The following is an 18602-nucleotide window of genomic DNA, read 5'->3' on the forward strand; positions in this document are numbered from 1 at the left end:
AGTATCTCATAACTTTTTGTAATCTTTTCAGCATTTTGAACATTTGTGACTGTTCTTCTTCCTTCCTTGGCAGACACGGGTCTCCACAGATTCACAGTCTAGCGGCTCAAAGACTTTCCTTAACACAGTCACTCAGGTTTTCACACAACAAAAGTCACGTGCGAGTTTTGGATTCAGTCTTGAGAAAATACAAATGCAATGGCAACCCCCGCATCTCAGGACAATAGTGAATGTTTCATTAGACCGTTATGATAGGCTACACAAAGATCACGTCACATGGATACTTGGATGTAAAAGGCTCCTGAGTACGTCAGGTAAGAGCCGTTTACTGCACTGACAGTTGTTACAGGATCACTGGTACTTAATGCTCTGTGTGTGTGTGTGTGTGTTTTATTGAATAACATTATAGTAAAATTTGATTATAAAGCACTGCTTGGCTCTGCTCTTTTCAGTTTGTGGTTTGTTTGCATAAAAGTGTGTGTGTGTGTGTGTGTGTGTGAGAGAGAGAGAAGGGCACACTGGTCCTGTTAGCAATGAAGTGCACTTCTTTTAAAAAGGTTTGTTAAAAATGGATGAAAAACTCCAAAGCCAGTTCCACCGGAGAGCAGCAGTCCATCGTCAAGTTAAAAAAGTAAAAATTAAAAACAGCTAGAGGTAAAAACGCTGAGGGTCAAAGGTCAGCTTGGTTCATCCTTCTGCTCTTTACCTCCGAGGTGATGACAAACCCTTGAGCACACAGGCCAGCACGGGCTCAGGTGCTGAGCTGCATGCTGGAAGAGCAAAGCTGTGCAGAACTGAAGTGTGCATCAACTGCTTCTTTCTTTACTTGAAGAAAAACCTCCTCCATAATTCGCCGTGTGAAACCCACTCTGAGGAGTTCATGTCGGGTAGCTCCGGCCTGCTGGCCTCCGGCTGGTCGTTTGAATACAGCACCATCACCGTTGGTCTGAATGCCACTGAGAACAGTGAAGGTTTGGGGAAAAACAGTAAATATAGCTGAAGTTGGATCAATCTTTTGGGAAATAAAAAAAAATGTGCCATGTGCTTTCCTTGTCAGACCAGATGAGGTCCTCATACTGGAACTTAGTCTGACTAAATGGGCGTCCCCCCATCTGGGGGCCAACTGGAAGGACACCAACTACACCCCCAAACTTTAAAACAAGCTCAAATTGGGGTTGGAGTTGCACACTGAGGGGTTAAAGGTCAGGGCGTGGAAGGCTTGTGGAGGATGCCCTGCAGGTCCTCTGGTAAGGCCAGGATGACGGCCTCGATGTGGGCCCTCAGCTTGGCCAGAGTCCCCGGACGCACTGGGAGCTGCTCCTTCTCCGCCTGATTCTGCACGAGGGAGTAGATTCAGCGTTCACATTTTGCTCGACTTCTGAACTAAGACTTTTTATTAGTTGCTCATGTAAGCCCCCTGTGACACATTCATATGAAGGAATGCATGTCAACATGTTGTGACTAGTAGAAGAAGTGGATTTAAACGATACGTCTTGTTCATTCGACCCTGGGTCATATTTTTGTCCTTCTGTGCAGCTGTACTGTACTGGTACCAGTGCTCCATTTTACTATTAGCAATAGTTGTGGCAGCGTGAGTCGTGATCCACATCACAGTAGCAGAAGAAGTAGCAACAGCAGTTCATAGTGATGGTCGGATCGGTACTCGTAGCAATATAAGTAAAAGTAATAGAAGCAGTATGTTGGTCTAGTAATAGTAACATTAGCGGTAGCAGCAGTATAGATACTAGTAGTTGCAGAGGCAGTATTAGAACAGTCTTCACAGTACTCGCAGTATAAGCAGGAATATTTTCAGGACTGATGCACAGTTTATGAGCCTTGGATGAGTTTGGACTGACCAGTTTGTCTTTCAGCTTCAGAACCAGATCAACTGTCTCCACCTCTGAGTGCTTCTGGACTCTCTGCTGCAGATCCTACAGACACAAACAGACAGACACAAACAAAGGATGAGAGATTTCTGAGCCTCATCATGAACTCTGAATGAAGTAGTTTGTTGTAGTTACTTTTCAGGTCAAGATTTTACATTTTTAAAGAAAGAAAGTTTATAAAATGATCAGTGAAACATCAGTAAAGATGATTTGAATGAAAGTATTTACTTTTGATGGTGCTTTTTTTTTTACTAATAATACTGCGTTTTGATTTAAGTGGGATCTTAAATGCATGACTTTTCCTCGTAATGGCGTGTATTTTCATAGTATTGGTGTTTCAGATTTACAGTCACTCTGACTGTACCCTCCCTCCCTCCCTTCTCACCTCCTCACATAGCGCCTCAAGGTGCAGAGCCTCCAGTTTCTGGGTCATCTCTCTCCTCCTGTTGCGGAACCAGCCGTCAAAGTTGGGGGACTTGAGGAAATGCCTTCAGACGCAGAGAAAGCCACAGGAGAGGCCACATGATGCTCAGAATCATGTGTGTTTTCCGCAACACTGAATCTTAAACTGATTAAGTCCAATCACTGATCTGTTCCTTCTGTTAACTGTTCTATCAATTCCACTTAACATTTCCTGTTGATATTTCCTTTTCTAAGCATACCAGCAGAAGGAAGGAAATGTCCCATTCGTGTGTGTGTGTACCTGTAGAGTCCTATCCAGTCTCCTTTGAGTCTGGATGTGAGCTGAGGTCCAGCTTTCTCCAGTGTCTTCATGAAGTCCTGCTGAATGAACGGTCGCAGTTGAGGAGGACTCTTCCATGGACTGATGGACTTCTGGAGAGGCATCAGACTGGCCACGTACCGCTCCTGTAACACACAATCACACACACACACACACATCCAGTTCAATTATTTCAGTGGCAGACAGATGAAAACATGAAACAGTTGATTTAGAACTGTGCTTCTTTAGAGGCACGGTACACACTAGACTGGGCACAAGTCAGTCAGAGGGATGATGACCTCTCTCACTCACTCTCTCTCGCACACACTCTCTCACACACACTCTCTCACACACTCTCTCACTCTCTCACACACACTCTCACACACACACACACACACTCTCCCACTCTCTCACACACTCTCCCACTCTCTCACACACTCTCTCACACTCTCTCTCACACTCTCTCTCACATACTCTCTCTCTCACACTCTCTCTCACACACACACACTCTCACACACACTCTCACACACACTCTCACACACACTCTCACACACACTCTCTCACACTCTCTCACACTCTCTCACACTCTCTCACACTCTCTCTCTCACATACTCTCTCTCCCACACACACACACACACACACACTCACACACACTCTCTCACACTCTCTCACACTCTCTCACACTCTCTCTCTCTCTCACTCACACACTCTCTCTCTCTCTCACTCACACACTCTCTCTCACACACTCTCTCTCTCACTCACACACTCTCTCTCACTCACACACTCTCTCTCACTCACACACTCTCTCTCACTCACACTCACACACACACTCTCACACACTCATACCCGTCCCTTTACCTCTCATAGTTTTTCAAGCAGATGTCATTGAGACATACAGACAGAATCTTAACAGCATCATGTGACTATCTTAAATAATTTACCAGTGGAATGATGAAGCTCTGTGTAAGCTCTAAGAAGTAGCGTCGAAGAATTGCATTTTGGGCCGCTGAGGGTCTCTTCTGTTGGACACCCTGAAAAACACACAGTCATAATTGAGAAGGACTTTCAAACATTAATCTGCTCTCATATTTGTGGGGGAACATTTTCACACATGTGTAGCAGCCAACCAGCAATGCTGGGGAGTAGCAATGCTAGTAGTTGTTGTTTCTCAATAGTAGTCTGGTGGCCAGCTATTTTCAAAAAACATGTCTTGTTGTCAGGAACGAGCTATTTTTTACAGTCAGAAGCCAGGTATCACAACCAAACGCTACATCACTATATTTTGACTGAAAGCTCACACATTGTATCTTTAAAGCTGCCATAACCCTGGCATGTAGTTCTATTTTTGAGGCTGTTCACTTCACCTATGGCGGCTCAGTAGTTATGCTGAAACTCCTTAATGTACAACTCCTCCAGCTCAACAAGAACCACAAAAGCAATGAAAAGGTCCAAAAACTGATACTAATCTCATATGCAATTTTCTATCACTTCATCGGCGCTGTTCTGAAAATTCAGCCAAGAAGTGGTTTAAAGTAACAATACTGTACATTTTCCTCTTTAATTTGGAACTTCCATACAAACAGAAACACTCGACTCACGTGAGGCAATACTTGAGTTAAAAGACTAAAGCCTCAAAACAGTAAAACGAACATTCTTTCAAAATGGAAACTTTCAGGTTTACAATGAGAATAATTCCAGGAGCCAAGGTTTTTAGGGTCGACAGGTGTAAATGAAGGTCTTCCTGACTTCAGTCAGTGGGATGTCTCCTGCTCCTGCTCTGTGTATTACAATTTCACTCCTGCAGCTGGATTCGGAGGACCGTGTGAGAATCGCGAGATAAAAATACTATGTGTCCTTTTAAGCATTATGGGCTGGAGGACCCAAGTGAGAGGCTCCTATCAGTCAATCAATAAAACAAGATGTGCAGAACATTGAGAGGAGACCCAGTCTTACCTTCTGAAGCTGTTTAATGATTTCTTCATCTTTGTTGAGATACTGCTTATATGCTGTGTACACACCTGCAAGACAGACACACACACACACACACACACACACACACACACACACACACACACACACACACACACACACACACACACACACACACACACACACACACACACACACACACACACACACACACACACACACACACACACACACACACACACACACACACACACACACACACACACACACACACACACTCTGATCAAGAAACAGAAGTTCATCCTGCTGACCATGTACAGCTGGTCAGATGGTGACTAAACAGTTCCCCCTTGTGGACAATCTGCATGAATGTAGTTTTGTCAGGTCTGTGAGGTGATTCACAAAAAAACTGAAATTAACACAAGAATGAGTACAAAACATTTACCAGGTTTAGAGTCCAGAGTTTTGAGGTTTTTCAGTTTCTTTACTTTCATCTGCTTGGCCATCTCTCCTAAGAGGAACAGAGCGATGGAAGGAGGAAAGATCAGATGTACAGTCCCAGCGGGTTCCACTTAAACGTTACCTGATGTTTGACTTACAGCTATAACATAATTCAAACAGACCCAAACCAAAAGTACAGTATGTGGACGGGGGCTTCCACACAGTTCTGGCCATGTAGTGTACACATCTGAGGTCATGACGTCACATTTGACTGAAGTCGAATACTTAAAATCTTCCCGACTAGTAGCAGTACTGTACGGTACCTGCTTGCTTCATGTCTCCGATGCGGATGATGTGTGGCCAGTGCTGCAGGGTTTTAGCAAAGAAGGGATTGGTCACTCCTAGAATGACTGACGGCCTGTAGAAAGAGAGAGACGGACCACATGTGACTTCACTTATCAACTTAAGCAAATACTAACAACTTTACAAAAAGTTACAGGAATGAGGAGCCATGTTCAGAAAGGAAAACTGAAGTTTTCTTGAGCAAGACACTAAATTTCAAACCTTCCCAGACAGCATTGCTGTGAAAACATCCATCAATCAAAAAATGGTTAAAATCCCCAGATCAGCAGAATGTGCCTAAGACACTCCCTCATCCTTTGACCACCACTGAAGTGCTGCTAAGTGAGGCGCTCAACAGGCAACAGATCACGACTGTACATCCAGCAGATGCAGATGGGAAGTCACTGATTTGCACAGTAACCCATGTGCTGCTTCGTCTTTACTCACGGAGCTTGTGTCCTGGTGGTGTACTCCTTAAACTCGCTGTCGTGGATGGTGAAGTATGGCCGGAAGTCGCTGCAGTAACGCAGAGGAGAGATACAGCTGCAGAGAGACCGAGACAGAGAGAGAAATCTTAATGTCAGCAGCCTGAATAACTTCTGCACGTCTATAGAACTGGTGCCGTCATTAAAAGTAAGGCTCCTGTGCCTGCTGGCACAATGAACTACAACCAACTGTCTCCAACTCACCTGACCAATGCCAACACTGTATCCGACGACTCAGCCGGCGACGGTGCCATGACGACAAGTGCCTCCCCTAGCAACACCAACTCCCACAGCATCTGGATGTGGAAGAAGACCGGGTAGAAACACCTAGAGAGAGACAGACAGACAGACAGAATGAGTGTGTAGTAAAGCTTAGGAGTGAATGGTGACATTACTGGAGGTTTTGCAAAGGTTATTTGAATAGATGTTGTTGTTGTGGACCATATTGTTGTTATTCTCTCATTTACCAGCAAAACGACACTGACAGAGCAAATATTTGTAAAAACACAATTTCTCTGCTTTGCTCCTTTTTGGACTGGGGATTGTCTGAAGGCATTAAAGACTGATCAGACTGTCTGAGTGAAAAGCAGAATTTCCTCACTTGTTTTTTTGTTTCCAAATACAGTGCTTTATTCTGCTCTGGTTTTCATTTAATACATCTGCTTTGATTATTTTCTTTCAGTTCTGTTTTTCTGCTCTTAAGAGTCCTCCTAGAGTCATCTGTGATTCCAGACAAAGGACAAAACAAACTAATGAATCTGAACATGAGCAGGAGGCGTTTTTTTGTTCTTTTTTTATCTGTATACAGAATATGCAAATTAACACAACAGGGTGACAGTGCCGCAGCAAAAACAGCAGAACTGACCTTTTAATGTTTACATGACTATTCATGTAGGCCAGACTGACCCTGTGGGTGAGTTCTGTGAATAAGGACGCTGACTGTACAAGTGAGTAATCACGTTTTAGAAACACAAATGGAAGTGAACTAAAGTGAAAGTTTTCTAGGAAAGATCAGTGTTTATTTTGTCCTGCACCAACTATTTCTGGCAGGTAATCTTTTGGGGAGATCGTGATTTTGTTCATCAGGCGTCAGCAGGTGAGAGAGTGCAGAGGAAAACTGCTTCAGTACCATCACTGACCTGCAGGGGGTGACAGTGTGTAACACAAGCATATCTATAGTGAGGGGGGTCAACATCGTGCCCTGCACGGCTCACCTGAAGAGGTCGACTTCATGGATGGTTGGGAGCACGATGGACACCTGACTGTCGCTCTGAAAAACAGACACACTATCCTTCATCCCAACAGTCACATGCTCAACTTATGTTCCTTAATACAAAATAGCAAAGGTTAAAAAAACACCACTATTTTACGTGTGTGTGTGTGTGTGTGTGTGTGTGTGTGTGTGTGTGTGTGTGTGTGTGTGTGTGTGTGTGTGTGTGTGTTTACCTGGGCGGACTGGACCAGCTGTGAGGTTCCCGGTTTGTCGTAACAGGTTGGGATGCGAACCTGCAGCAGCACACAGACTGAACATAGTCACAGTCTGAACACTAAAAACCCAACCCAACTTAATCCAGGTTATTACTCCCAATACGGATGTGCTCTGCTTCTGCTTGCTTTAATCAAAGACTGGACTAGTGTACTCGACATAGCTGGTTTTGTCCAGATGATTATTTGCGATTATTATTATTATTTGTGTGTGTGTCAATCTCAATCAATCAATCAATCTTTATTTATATAGCGCTGATTCATAACAGCATTATCTCAAGACGCTTTACATAAAGAGTAGGTCTAGACCAAACTCTTTAATAAGAGAGACCCAACGAGTCAGGAATTCAAAATTAAGACTTCAAGAATCCCCACATGAGCAAACATCAGATATTATATTAGGCAACAGTGGCAGGAAGAACTCCTGTGTGTGTGTGTGTGTGTGTGTGTGTATACCTTGATGACCACACCCATAATAGGCAGCGTGAGGATTCGTCCAGGATGGGGCGTCGGCCAGCGGTCTATGTCATTACAAGCTGTCGATCAAATGCACAAATAACCACTTTATAGCGAACAAAGAGTTCTCACTGAGGCCACACACAGCTTTACATGAAGTTCATCTAAACTCAGTTGCTGCTTTATTAGGTACACCGAGCTAGAAAGTAATACAGTCTAATACAACTGCCCTGCAATAAATCCTACTTTCATGTTATAATTTAAGCTACAATAGTTGTTTAACCGGAAATAAACAGATTCAGGCTCTGTTGAAAACAGTTTAGAGGTGTTGAGTGATAAAAAAAACCCCATTAAAATCCAAAGTAGAAGCACTTTTTGAGGAGTTTCAAGGTACCTAAACCAAAAATGGCCACACTCTAGTTATTATAATATAGTAGCAATAGTGGGATATATAGTAGTTGCATCATAGTTAATAGTTTATAGAATTCCTTTATACCCACAGCAATCAGTGTGTGATGTCACTTTATTTTACCAGCTGTTCATATTAACTTTGATTGACTGGATCGTTATCATTATCTGGTGTGAGACGGCAGGAGACGAACAAATATGACGACAGGATTGTTTCAATTCAAATATTAAAAGATTTTCAGTTTACATCAGTGATAATCTAGTGTTTCATCTATTCCAACTATGTTGGAAATCAAGTCTTTTTCAATGAGTACATTGAAATTCAGACGTATTCCTAACCTTGAAAACACATTAGTCAAAATGAAGCATTTTACAAACTTTCAAGAGTTTGTAAGAACCCTGCAGATAGTTTGGGTTTTATTTGTCCTGGTTTTGAGAAATCCTCCACCCTGATACAACCGAGGTGAACTGAATTTTTTTGTGCTGCTCGCAGTGTAAAAAAATGTCACCCTAATAACAGAAATACCATCCTTGACAACGATCCACAAAACATACTGGACGGTTTTCAGGGGGACTTTTTCTTCAGCAGAAATGATTTCTCTCATGGTTTGAGTTGCAGGGATTCTTTTTCTGAAAGCCGTGTTGCTGTTGGTTTTTCAGTTAAGTAACTCTTCAAGGCCATGAGCACTAGAAATTTAATTCCTTTCACCTCGATTGTACTGTGGTGGAGACGGAAACCATCAAGACAGATTTCTTAAAACCTGGACAGACAAAAGCAAAACTATCTGCACGGATAGATAACACCAAAGTTAAATAAAAACAAACATACGTTTTGTAATGCGGGTGAACTCTCCCACTGAGATGCTTCTAAAAATATGCACGGAGTCTGTGTTCTGAAGACCTGAGGCACCTATCAGTGGTTAGACGACATGACGCTGTCTGTACAGTGGCTGAGCATGTGATGCCATGTGTGTTAATATCATGATGGAGAGCCAGTGGAGGGAAACTAAAACTGGTGTAAAGTGTGTCCTGAGGCTTGTTTGTGTGATAGAGTTTTCTAAAGGCCTCTGTGCCTTGACTGCAGCTGGTCCAGTCTCTCTATGTGAGCGTTTGCAATACAAAAATTCATATTTTGGCAGTTACATATGGACAGGTGGAGGCAGACAGACAGGCAAACACAGAGAGACAGGTAATCAGACTGACCAGCCTCCAGACAGGGCTCCTGTTTCTCAAAGTATTCTGGAGCCATGATCTTCAACAGGGAGTGGAAGAAGGTCACATAGGGCAGCTTACTGATCAGGACCAGAGACTGGCAAAGAGACAGTGAGACACAGAGAGAGAATTCATATCTTTATATAATTTAATACTATTAAATATGACACCATGACATGTCATATTATTAGGAATATCCTGCACTATATCATTATTGATTAATGTCTTGATTATTTCTTTCAATTAGTCTATATAATGTAAGAAAATGCCAATTAATGTCCATCTCAATTTCCCAGCGCCCAGGGTGATGTCTTCTAATGTCTTATCTTATCCCGCCAAATATATTCAGTTTACAATCATATTAACAGAAAAAAGCAACAAAACCTCACATTTGAGAACCAGAGAACGTTGAGCACTTTTTCCTGATAATGATTTAAATTCATGCCGTTAACAAAAATCATTACAGACTGCACTATTATCTCACACTACTAATAAATGAGCAGATTTATGAGCATCGTGCTGTTCTGCATTGATGGTTCCATGTATGTTGTTAAGTTTTTGGTGCATTGACACTGAACTGCAGTTTGACACTGACCTTCTGGAAGTATCCTCTCTTCAGGGATTTATCTCGCACCTGACGGAAGTACACATAACCGTAGTAGTGGCCCTGTTCCCTCTGTAACACACACACACAATCAGAACTTAAATTCATATTGCTTAACCAGATAATTCAGATGTATATGTGGGTCTGTAGTGCTGTGTGTGTGTGTGTGTGTGTGTGTGTGTGTGTGTGTGTGTGTGTATCAGGCACAACCTTAAGACAGGGCGGGGCATCGCGGTCGGTGGTTTCCAGGAAGCAGCCAAGCGACGACTTCCTGTTAGAACCCTGACGAAAGCGGAAGCAGAACTGGGTGTCGCCGAGGCAACCTGAGAACACAGTAGAGTAATGGTGTGGTTACTATGGGAACACATGACCTGGCTTAGGAACTTTTTGCCCCTTAGCTGTAGCCTACTGTGCTACTGGGTTAGCTCACTGAACGAATCACTCACATGGACTAACATGCAAGCACGTGGCTGTCACGGCAACCAAAACAAAGAATAGAGCAGCTCTGATTACAAGTTAAATTAAATTGAGTTTCTTAAAAATATGGCTGGTATTTTGAGAGAAGTACAGACAGAGTGAACCACAAATATTTATGAACCTCTCAACAGTATCAAGTCCTGCTTGGTAGAAATAATCATTTCTTTAGTCTCATCAGCATCAAACCAGGAGAGCTTGGCTTTGGTCCAGACACTTAAGAGATCTGCTGTCTGAAGAAAGCCAACTGCCATGTCATGTATGTTAAACAAACACAATGACTTTGAACCTCAGCAACCTTAAATATGAAGCAAACCAAACCATTTTGTTGCTCTAGGACACAAACCCAGACAGTCTCCTAAGTAATAAATGAGGAATGTTTTCATGTACATATTCATAAACTAACCCTTTATAATGTTTTACTAACTTTTAATAAACTCTATTGCTACAGTTACTACTGCTACTCCACATGCCTTTAAGTTCTGCTATCGACTCAATCCAAGCTACTGAGTGTTTTTACCAGATGAATTTCAAACATTTTAAGAAACAGAGACTGTGACAGTTTTCAGATTTTCAGTGTGCATCAGTCTAGCTGTTCAGTGTCTTCCTGGTTTTTTGGACAAACAGGAAAAGGAAACGGAAAAAAAAGAGGAAATAGGAAGTGCCTATGAGTCACCGACCAGCCTTTAACCTCCTCATGACCTCCACACATCCTCCAGCAGACATGCCAGAGTGTGAGAGAGAGGATTAGATAATGATAGAAAGGGAGTTTAAGGCATTCAAGGCACACACACTTCAGCTCACACTCACACTTGTCATACTTTATGGAATTCCACTTCACAGGACACACACACACACACACACACACACACACACACACACACTTCCCAGGGCTCAGCCAAGACTCCATGACATCATGCAGTCACGTTGTGTTTGAGACCACCCAGTGTGAAGTGGGCCATTGGCAGCCGAGCCATAACTCTGATTCTCAGTCTGAATGGACTTAAATGAACTTAAACTCTCTTAATTTTGTCTCTATTTGCTTTAATTAGAGTGTGTGAGACGCTACATCTGATCATATGACCCTGTCAGCAGTGTTTGCCATGTTGAGGTTATTAAGAAAATGGAAGTAAAGTGAAGAAGCAATCAAAGGAATTTACTTTATCATCACAAAGTTTGAAAGAACTCTGGCCTGTTTTTCATGAACCATCAGATGTTGGTTTTGTTGTTTGATGTTTGCATTGTACTTTGGTGTCATTACCTGCATATCATTTTATAAATGAATTGATGCTTGATACACCCATTGGCCTTCAAAATGAAAATCACAATTTCCCAGAGCCCACAGTGACGTCTCCAAATGACTTGTTTCATTGTAGAAACAGTCAAAAATAAAAAACCCTGAGGATATTCGGTGTCCTTTCATATATGAATAGCAACACATGTTCACAAATAAGATAATAAGAGACTTTTTTCATGATTTTCATGAAAAAAGATTAGGTGGTTCAGCAAAATGAATTTTCTGTCAATCAAGTATTGATTAATTGATCTAGTTCTAGATACAACACTGATATTTTGCTTTTAAACTCTGACGTATTATCACCTCATGAAGTTGCTACGGCTAACCTGCACTATTTCCACGTACAGCACACACAAAGCAACATTACCGTCCTGTTTCGTGGCTCTGGTTTGGTCTCCACCAAGGAAAGTCTCTGCCACAATAGCAGCTAAATGCTCCCCTTTCTTTACCATCTAGTATCTGACTGTGTCTGTCTGCTGTTTAGTGCTGGGTTGGTCATGTACAATGATTTTTATCAGAGATCGTTTGCTGGAAACAGCTGCAGACTGAATCATACAGTAAATGTGTCGTACAAACAAAACTAGGAACTACATTAAGGCTACAAAGCTCGGTGGAGCTATAGAGTTGGTGAACCATCTGTGGGTTCAGTAGAACAAGCAAAATCTTTCACTTAAGACACAGTCATTTTAACTATTGTTAAAAGTCCATTTGTGCAGTTTAAAGTATTTGTATATTTGAGAAAAGTCTTTTTATATCGCTGATTGTATAGTGTTTAGATGCAACGCAACCGCCGTGTTTTGCTGCAAAAGATGGACAATAATCCAAAAGCAGTAGAAGATACTCATGGTAAAATTGATCTAATTGATTTTAAATGCTGTAGTGGTTCAGGCTCAGTTGGGTCAAAGATGTTCCATGTCTGCTGGCTTGAGACCAATTTAAAGACCTGATGAAAAGCGTGAGAATCCTTAGTTTTCTACTCTAATTCTGTCACTATTTTGCTCCTATTCCAGCCCCTAACACAGCTGCTACAGTTTCTCCACTCTCCATCTGATGTAAACACCGTCAGATTAAAGCTGAGAGACAGCATTTAAACCTCAGTCACTGTTTCACTTTGAATCTGGAGTACAGAGACAACACTACAAATCATGTGCCACTCCTCCTTTCAGAATACAGAGATTTATTATCTTTAATCAGCATCAAAGTGGATTAAATATTGCTAGCTCTGATCAAGATGTGAGACAGAATTTAACCGAGAGAGAGAGAGAGAGAGAGAGAGCTGCAGAGCTACAGAGTAATGCCTCACCCTCTGACACACACCTACAGTATATATATAGAGGCCCTGTAAGCATTTTGTCCTAATCCTGTCGTCATCCTGAGGGCAGCAGGCTCGTCAGCTCTAACGCCTGCTGACTCAGTCAACAAAAACACACACCTGCAGACAAACAACCACACTCGATTCTCACACACACACGCAATTCCACATAAGTGTTCGTATAAACCAATACCTACCCCACTCCATCTAAGGTCAATTTAGATTTTCAGTTCAAAATAGGCTTTATAGGCATGACATTTGATGTGTGTTCCCCAAGCATAACCACGACCATGAAAGACAACGCCAAGGACAGAAATCAAAAAGAAAGATAAGAAATCAACACATTGAATATCTTGAATTTCTTCTGTTTGTCCCACATTGTTAGTGGGGGCAACACAATATATTCCTGACATGACAGACAACAGAAGAAAATCTACTGGTAACAGAATAAAATAAAGAGATGAAAAAGACAAAAGGAGATGGTGGCAGTAAGTAGAATATGTTAAGTTCAGACTAGTGTTACACCAGGGTTCCTGACTGTAGTGAAACTAATGCTTCCAGGTTATGTTTCAGAATCAAAACAATCTTATTCAGAATCACAATGACACTTGTAATATGGCAAATTGCTAAAAATCCAGGCCTCCAGTGTGTCTGGAAAGGAACAGAAACATTTTAAAAATATGTGATACTGTAGTTTCTGTCAGAGTTTCTGTTTTTAGCAGCCTATGATGAACAAGATTTACCATAAGCCCAGGACTCTCAAGAGTTAGAGGTCACCAGCACGTCAGGAATCCAGAAAGGCGACGTACAACCCTCAACGCAGTGATTGGGTGTGGAGGTGTAACAGTAGGTGAGGCTTGAACCTCCCTCTCCAGCTCTTTCCCCATTCTACACACAACTTGTTAGTGACTTTATATATGTACAGTAGACTGAAGCACCATGCATGCCTTTATCCCCTTTTGTAGGCATTCATTTGTATCTCACTCATCTTGATTACAGTAAGTCTTTCGCCTACATGCAGATAAAGCAGAAACACTTTTGCTTTCAGATGCGTTCAGACACACTAGTTCCTTGGGAGCTTAATACAACAGCCCTGAAATAAATCCTACCTACACAAAAGGTTGTAATGCTTTTTTTCTTCTTCTTTTTTTTTTTTTTTAGAAAGGTGTTGATTCAATTTTACCATCATTTTGGAGGCACTAACACACACACATGTTTATGACGTTCACAAAGTTACAGGAATCATCTACTAACTAACAATCCAACATCCACACCCACTTCATGCAGCGACTGGCCAGCTATGTGGAGGTGAGATGGTAAGCAGGGTTTGGACTTCTCTCTCAAGCTCTTTTTTCAGTCCTTACACTATTTCTGCGACTATTTCAACCATTTCCAACATCTGCAACACTATGAATGTCTTCCGGGATGGAAAATAATGTGAACCATTATATCCGTATTCATATGATTAGAACGTCTCCTCCTCTCTGTGATGGCCAAGCTTTTAACTCCATCTCTGGTTGCCCTTTACAGCTATGACCACTTGTAATTTCCCACATAAGACATTGAGGGAAGTAAATCTTTTCTAACATAACCTGAGATTAAATCGGACACATCACCACATACAGTTATTAAGTAAAAGTCTTCACAGTGAGCTGACTGTTCTGCTGCATTTAGGAAAAGTTTAAAAGGCTGACACGGGAACTCACCTGAGTTGGAATCAGGAAAGGAAAGGTAGCAGATGCTCGTTTTCTAAAAAGGAGAAAAGATGTTTTTGTCCTCTTTATCATAAATAGCAAACAGCAAAATGACTATCGTTACAAACACATGAAAAATATTACAAATTCTACCCCACTTTTAGGGTCTTCTAGGATTTAATGTACATCTGATAACTTTATTCCCCCCGAAAATGTTACATATGTTAACATTAGACGCTTCTTTAACTCAGATAATCAAAGGTCAAAGTCAGTCTGACTCACCTCTTTCTCTGACAGTTTGGAATGATGAGGATAAATAACCTGGAAGAGAGATGAACAGAGTTACCACACAGCAGGAGCTCATCATCCCACATCTAATAACTGTGTTCAGCTGCTGGGAAGCAAAACATCAGCACTTGGACGACTTAACCTTAACATTTATCTGGCTCTCTCTAATAACAGTGGGTGCCTTACTTTCTGTGACTGCTATCTGCCACTTTGCTGTACTTGATAGTTAGCGGTCACCGCATTACAATATACACATTTCTTAGTTTCATGATAAATGCTAATAGACTGACTGTAAGTGACTGATGCACTGTACATTTTAGCATTAAAAAGAACATTCACATGTTAACTGAAATGTGTCCATCGATCAAAATATCCCAAACTGTTAAGTACTCAGAGGTCAAATGTCTGGGCAGATTCGTAGTCTTGTTAACTTTTAACTTTTAATTCTTTAAGCAGATTTTGGACACTGTAATACAGAGCTGTCAAACATACGGCCCGCGGGCTATAACCGGCCCACCAGAGGGTCCAATCTGGCCCGCGGGATGACTTTGCAAAGTGTAAAAATTACAGAGAAGACAAATTTCAGATCGTTCATAATGTTTTGTAAAAAGACAGTTCATTAAATGTGAACATTTTCAGATGTTCAGAATTTGGAGTCGTTGTTATTTAAAGGTTTTAATGCTGGGATTTGTACTGTTCCGGTCCACTTGAGATCAAATTGGGCTGTATGTGGCCCCTGAACTAAAATAAGTTTGACACACCGTAATAGGAGTGAATTTTGGAGCAGCAATTACAAGTCGATTAAGCAAAAGAGTCGATCAACAGAAAACTAATCAGCAACAACAGCAATTCTGATAATTATGTAAGTCAATAGTTTTTTTAGCACCTGGCAATTTCTGAATGGTTTTCACCATTTCCACCAGAGATAATCTGCCTGCACAGACTGATGCATCTCCAAAAGCATCATATTGAATCAAGTAAATAAAAAGGACAAATGGCCCCAATAAAAACTAAAAGCTATGTTGCTATACTCATTAGAGAAAGTGAAACATACAGTGCTGCAGGAGTCTAAACTCTACACATCCTTACTGACACCTGCAGTCAGTGTAATCTAAACTTGTGCTCAACTCATTGCTTCTGTATCTCAAAGAAATGTGAGAACAACAGGTGTTTGTTCAGAAGCTCTGGTGAAGTTTGAGGCTTAGAAGGTTCAGTGTGTGTCTCTGTCTGTTGCAGTAAAATGCCTCCATGTGAAATAGTAGACTAGTTGGGTTGTGTTGGGACAGACTAACTCCAAGAGGAAAACACATAACATTACAATACAGCTAACGAACTCGTTCTCCTACAGCGACAAAACCCCGCTGTTTTAGTGCCATTTGTGTGTGAACATGTCAGAACTAAACAAAGACCCCAAAAGGCAGCTTAATGACGAGGAGTGTGTGTCTGTGTCTGTGTGTGTGTCCAGGAATTAGTCTGAGCCTTCGATAAGTGCTAACTTAGGCATTTTCTAGCTACACTATGGAGGAGTTTTACAGGACCCAGCTGATCCTTCTGCCTCACCTCCACCGCCTGTCCCAGCTCCAGGTCGAAGCCGACCACACAGATGCAGTGCAGCCAGGCGGAGAAGCGGTCCCAGGGCAGCAGGAGAGCCTCCTCCGGCTCCTCGTCGCCTCCGGGCCCGGGGGGGAGAGTTATCTCCTCGGCCGGGGAGATGCTACTAGCGTCCTGATCGTCCAGATCCTCCGGCTCTTCGACCTGCTCCCCAAGCTCCTCCGGGCCTTGCAGAGCCATGGCGACGGCCCCACACGGACACTTAGACGCTCTGGAGAATGTTAACGGCTTTATAGATAAGTTTAGTGGAATATGCGGTCGCAATCCCCTCGGGTAACAACAACAGGAGGCGAGTAGCGGTGCAGAAGCTAACCTGTTAGCTAACACAGCAGAGGAGCAGGAGCGTACGCACGTCGTGGTGATAGAACGTGCAACGTCATCGCGTAAGGCCGAGCCTGGCACTGCGTTGTATTCAGGTAAAGATAGAACTCCGTGCTGCAGTGACACAGTACGTACTGTACGCAAACCTTCTTGTTTATACTGACGGCTGTGGAGGAGCGCGTTCAGCTGGAATTGAATAAAGGAGAAGATAGACATCATAAACCTGAAACTAATCAATTAAAATCACGAGAGGCTTAGTTAAACTTGTGACTTTTTAGGTCACACTAATAAAACAACACACACAAGTCAAAGTCAACATTATGAAAAAAAAAAAAAAAAATCGAAATTTGTACACACTATCATTAAAAAAAAGGTAGGTAGGTAGGTCCATTTTTTTTTGTCTTTTCAAGTCAAAACTGTGGAATACTAAATCAATATTTTGTCTTTCCTAATCAAAATTAAGATAGTCACAATTATGTATTCATAGTTTTGAGATATCAAGTAAGAATGGTTCAGCTCAAACTCCATCCACTGATATGTACTTGAAAATAAGTAAGTGGACCTTTTGTCTAACTACATAAAATTCGACGTGGAAACTAGAGTTAATAAGAAAATGGGAAACTTTCTGACAAATGTGCTGCACTTTTCTGCTGTATCTCCACGGTTCCCCTTCAAATCCTCAGCACAGAGTGTAACTCACTGAATGAATTACTTCTTCAATTACAGCCCAACTCTCAGTCTGAGTCAGGAACAAGGAAGTAAATCAGCTTTATCTAAATCCTTTAATAGCTCCATCACTGAGCAAGCAGATGGATAAAATAGAGTGGGGGGTGCTTACAGATGGATGGGAACACCCCAGGTTGACCAAAGTGACAGAAATCTACCTTATTATAGGTAAGCGAATAAAAAAAAACATTGCTTCAATCATTAAGATTTATTTCCATACATGCAACTAATAGTTGCTAAATGATTATTATGTATATATATAATATTATATATACTCTGGTCCTTAGAGCACCAATGTTCCATTTATGGTTGAATTGACAAAATAAGCTTGAACAGTATAAACACAAACATTTATGCATGTATCAATACATTTTAAACAAATGTAAAAAAAAAACTAACCAATAAATATGTAGTCCATATAGCAACTGGTCTGAACCTTTAGATTATGTCACATGATCGCCATTGTCAATGTTCAAATTTCCATTTTTTAAAGCAGTTTAAAGACTTCTGAAGCATTTTGGCGTAAATGTGGAATCAGTGGAACAACAAGCAAAAAAAAACATACTGCCAAATAATGAAATAAATATTAGTTAGAGTGCAATAATCAATGTAACAGAACTGCCCATCGCTTCATTAGGAAATGCCAAATATATCTATTGCCAAACTAATAATAGTAATATCACACCCAAAGAAGCCATGTTACCAAGTACTTTACATAAAGCTGGAACAAATCATTAGATAACAAGAGAGCAACATAAAGCAAACCACAATATTTATAAAGATATAACAAAAGTAGTTTAAGATTTAAATGGAGCTTATCCTTTAGTGCTTCTTACCAACACACAGACTCTCTATAACTGGACACTGTGATGCCAAACTGGGCTAAGAAGCTAAACACAGTAAGATGCTC

General features: G+C 41.4%; 1 protein-coding gene across 1 annotated transcript; it reads right to left on the reverse strand.

Annotated features, from left to right (window-relative positions):
* Window positions 1–812: 812 nt before the first annotated feature.
* dennd6aa (DENN/MADD domain containing 6Aa) lies at window positions 813–16952 on the reverse strand. Its single transcript, XM_070840340.1, has 19 exons — window positions 16595–16952; window positions 15029–15067; window positions 14759–14801; window positions 10180–10292; window positions 9961–10041; window positions 9357–9462; window positions 7746–7825; window positions 7251–7310; window positions 7019–7074; window positions 6009–6131; window positions 5767–5862; window positions 5301–5395; window positions 4982–5047; window positions 4561–4625; window positions 3549–3638; window positions 2590–2753; window positions 2272–2374; window positions 1857–1931; window positions 813–1335 (listed from the first exon to the last, which is right to left on the reverse strand). The coding sequence occupies exons 1-19, from the start codon at window positions 16823–16825 to the stop codon at window positions 1204–1206; spliced, it is 1818 nt and encodes a 605-aa protein (XP_070696441.1). The 5' UTR covers window positions 16826–16952; the 3' UTR covers window positions 813–1203.
* Window positions 16953–18602: the final 1650 nt, after the last annotated feature.

This window comes from Pempheris klunzingeri, chromosome 2, assembly GCF_042242105.1.
Source record: "Pempheris klunzingeri isolate RE-2024b chromosome 2, fPemKlu1.hap1, whole genome shotgun sequence".
In the NCBI taxonomy this organism is placed as follows: Eukaryota; Metazoa; Chordata; class Actinopteri; order Acropomatiformes; family Pempheridae; genus Pempheris; species Pempheris klunzingeri.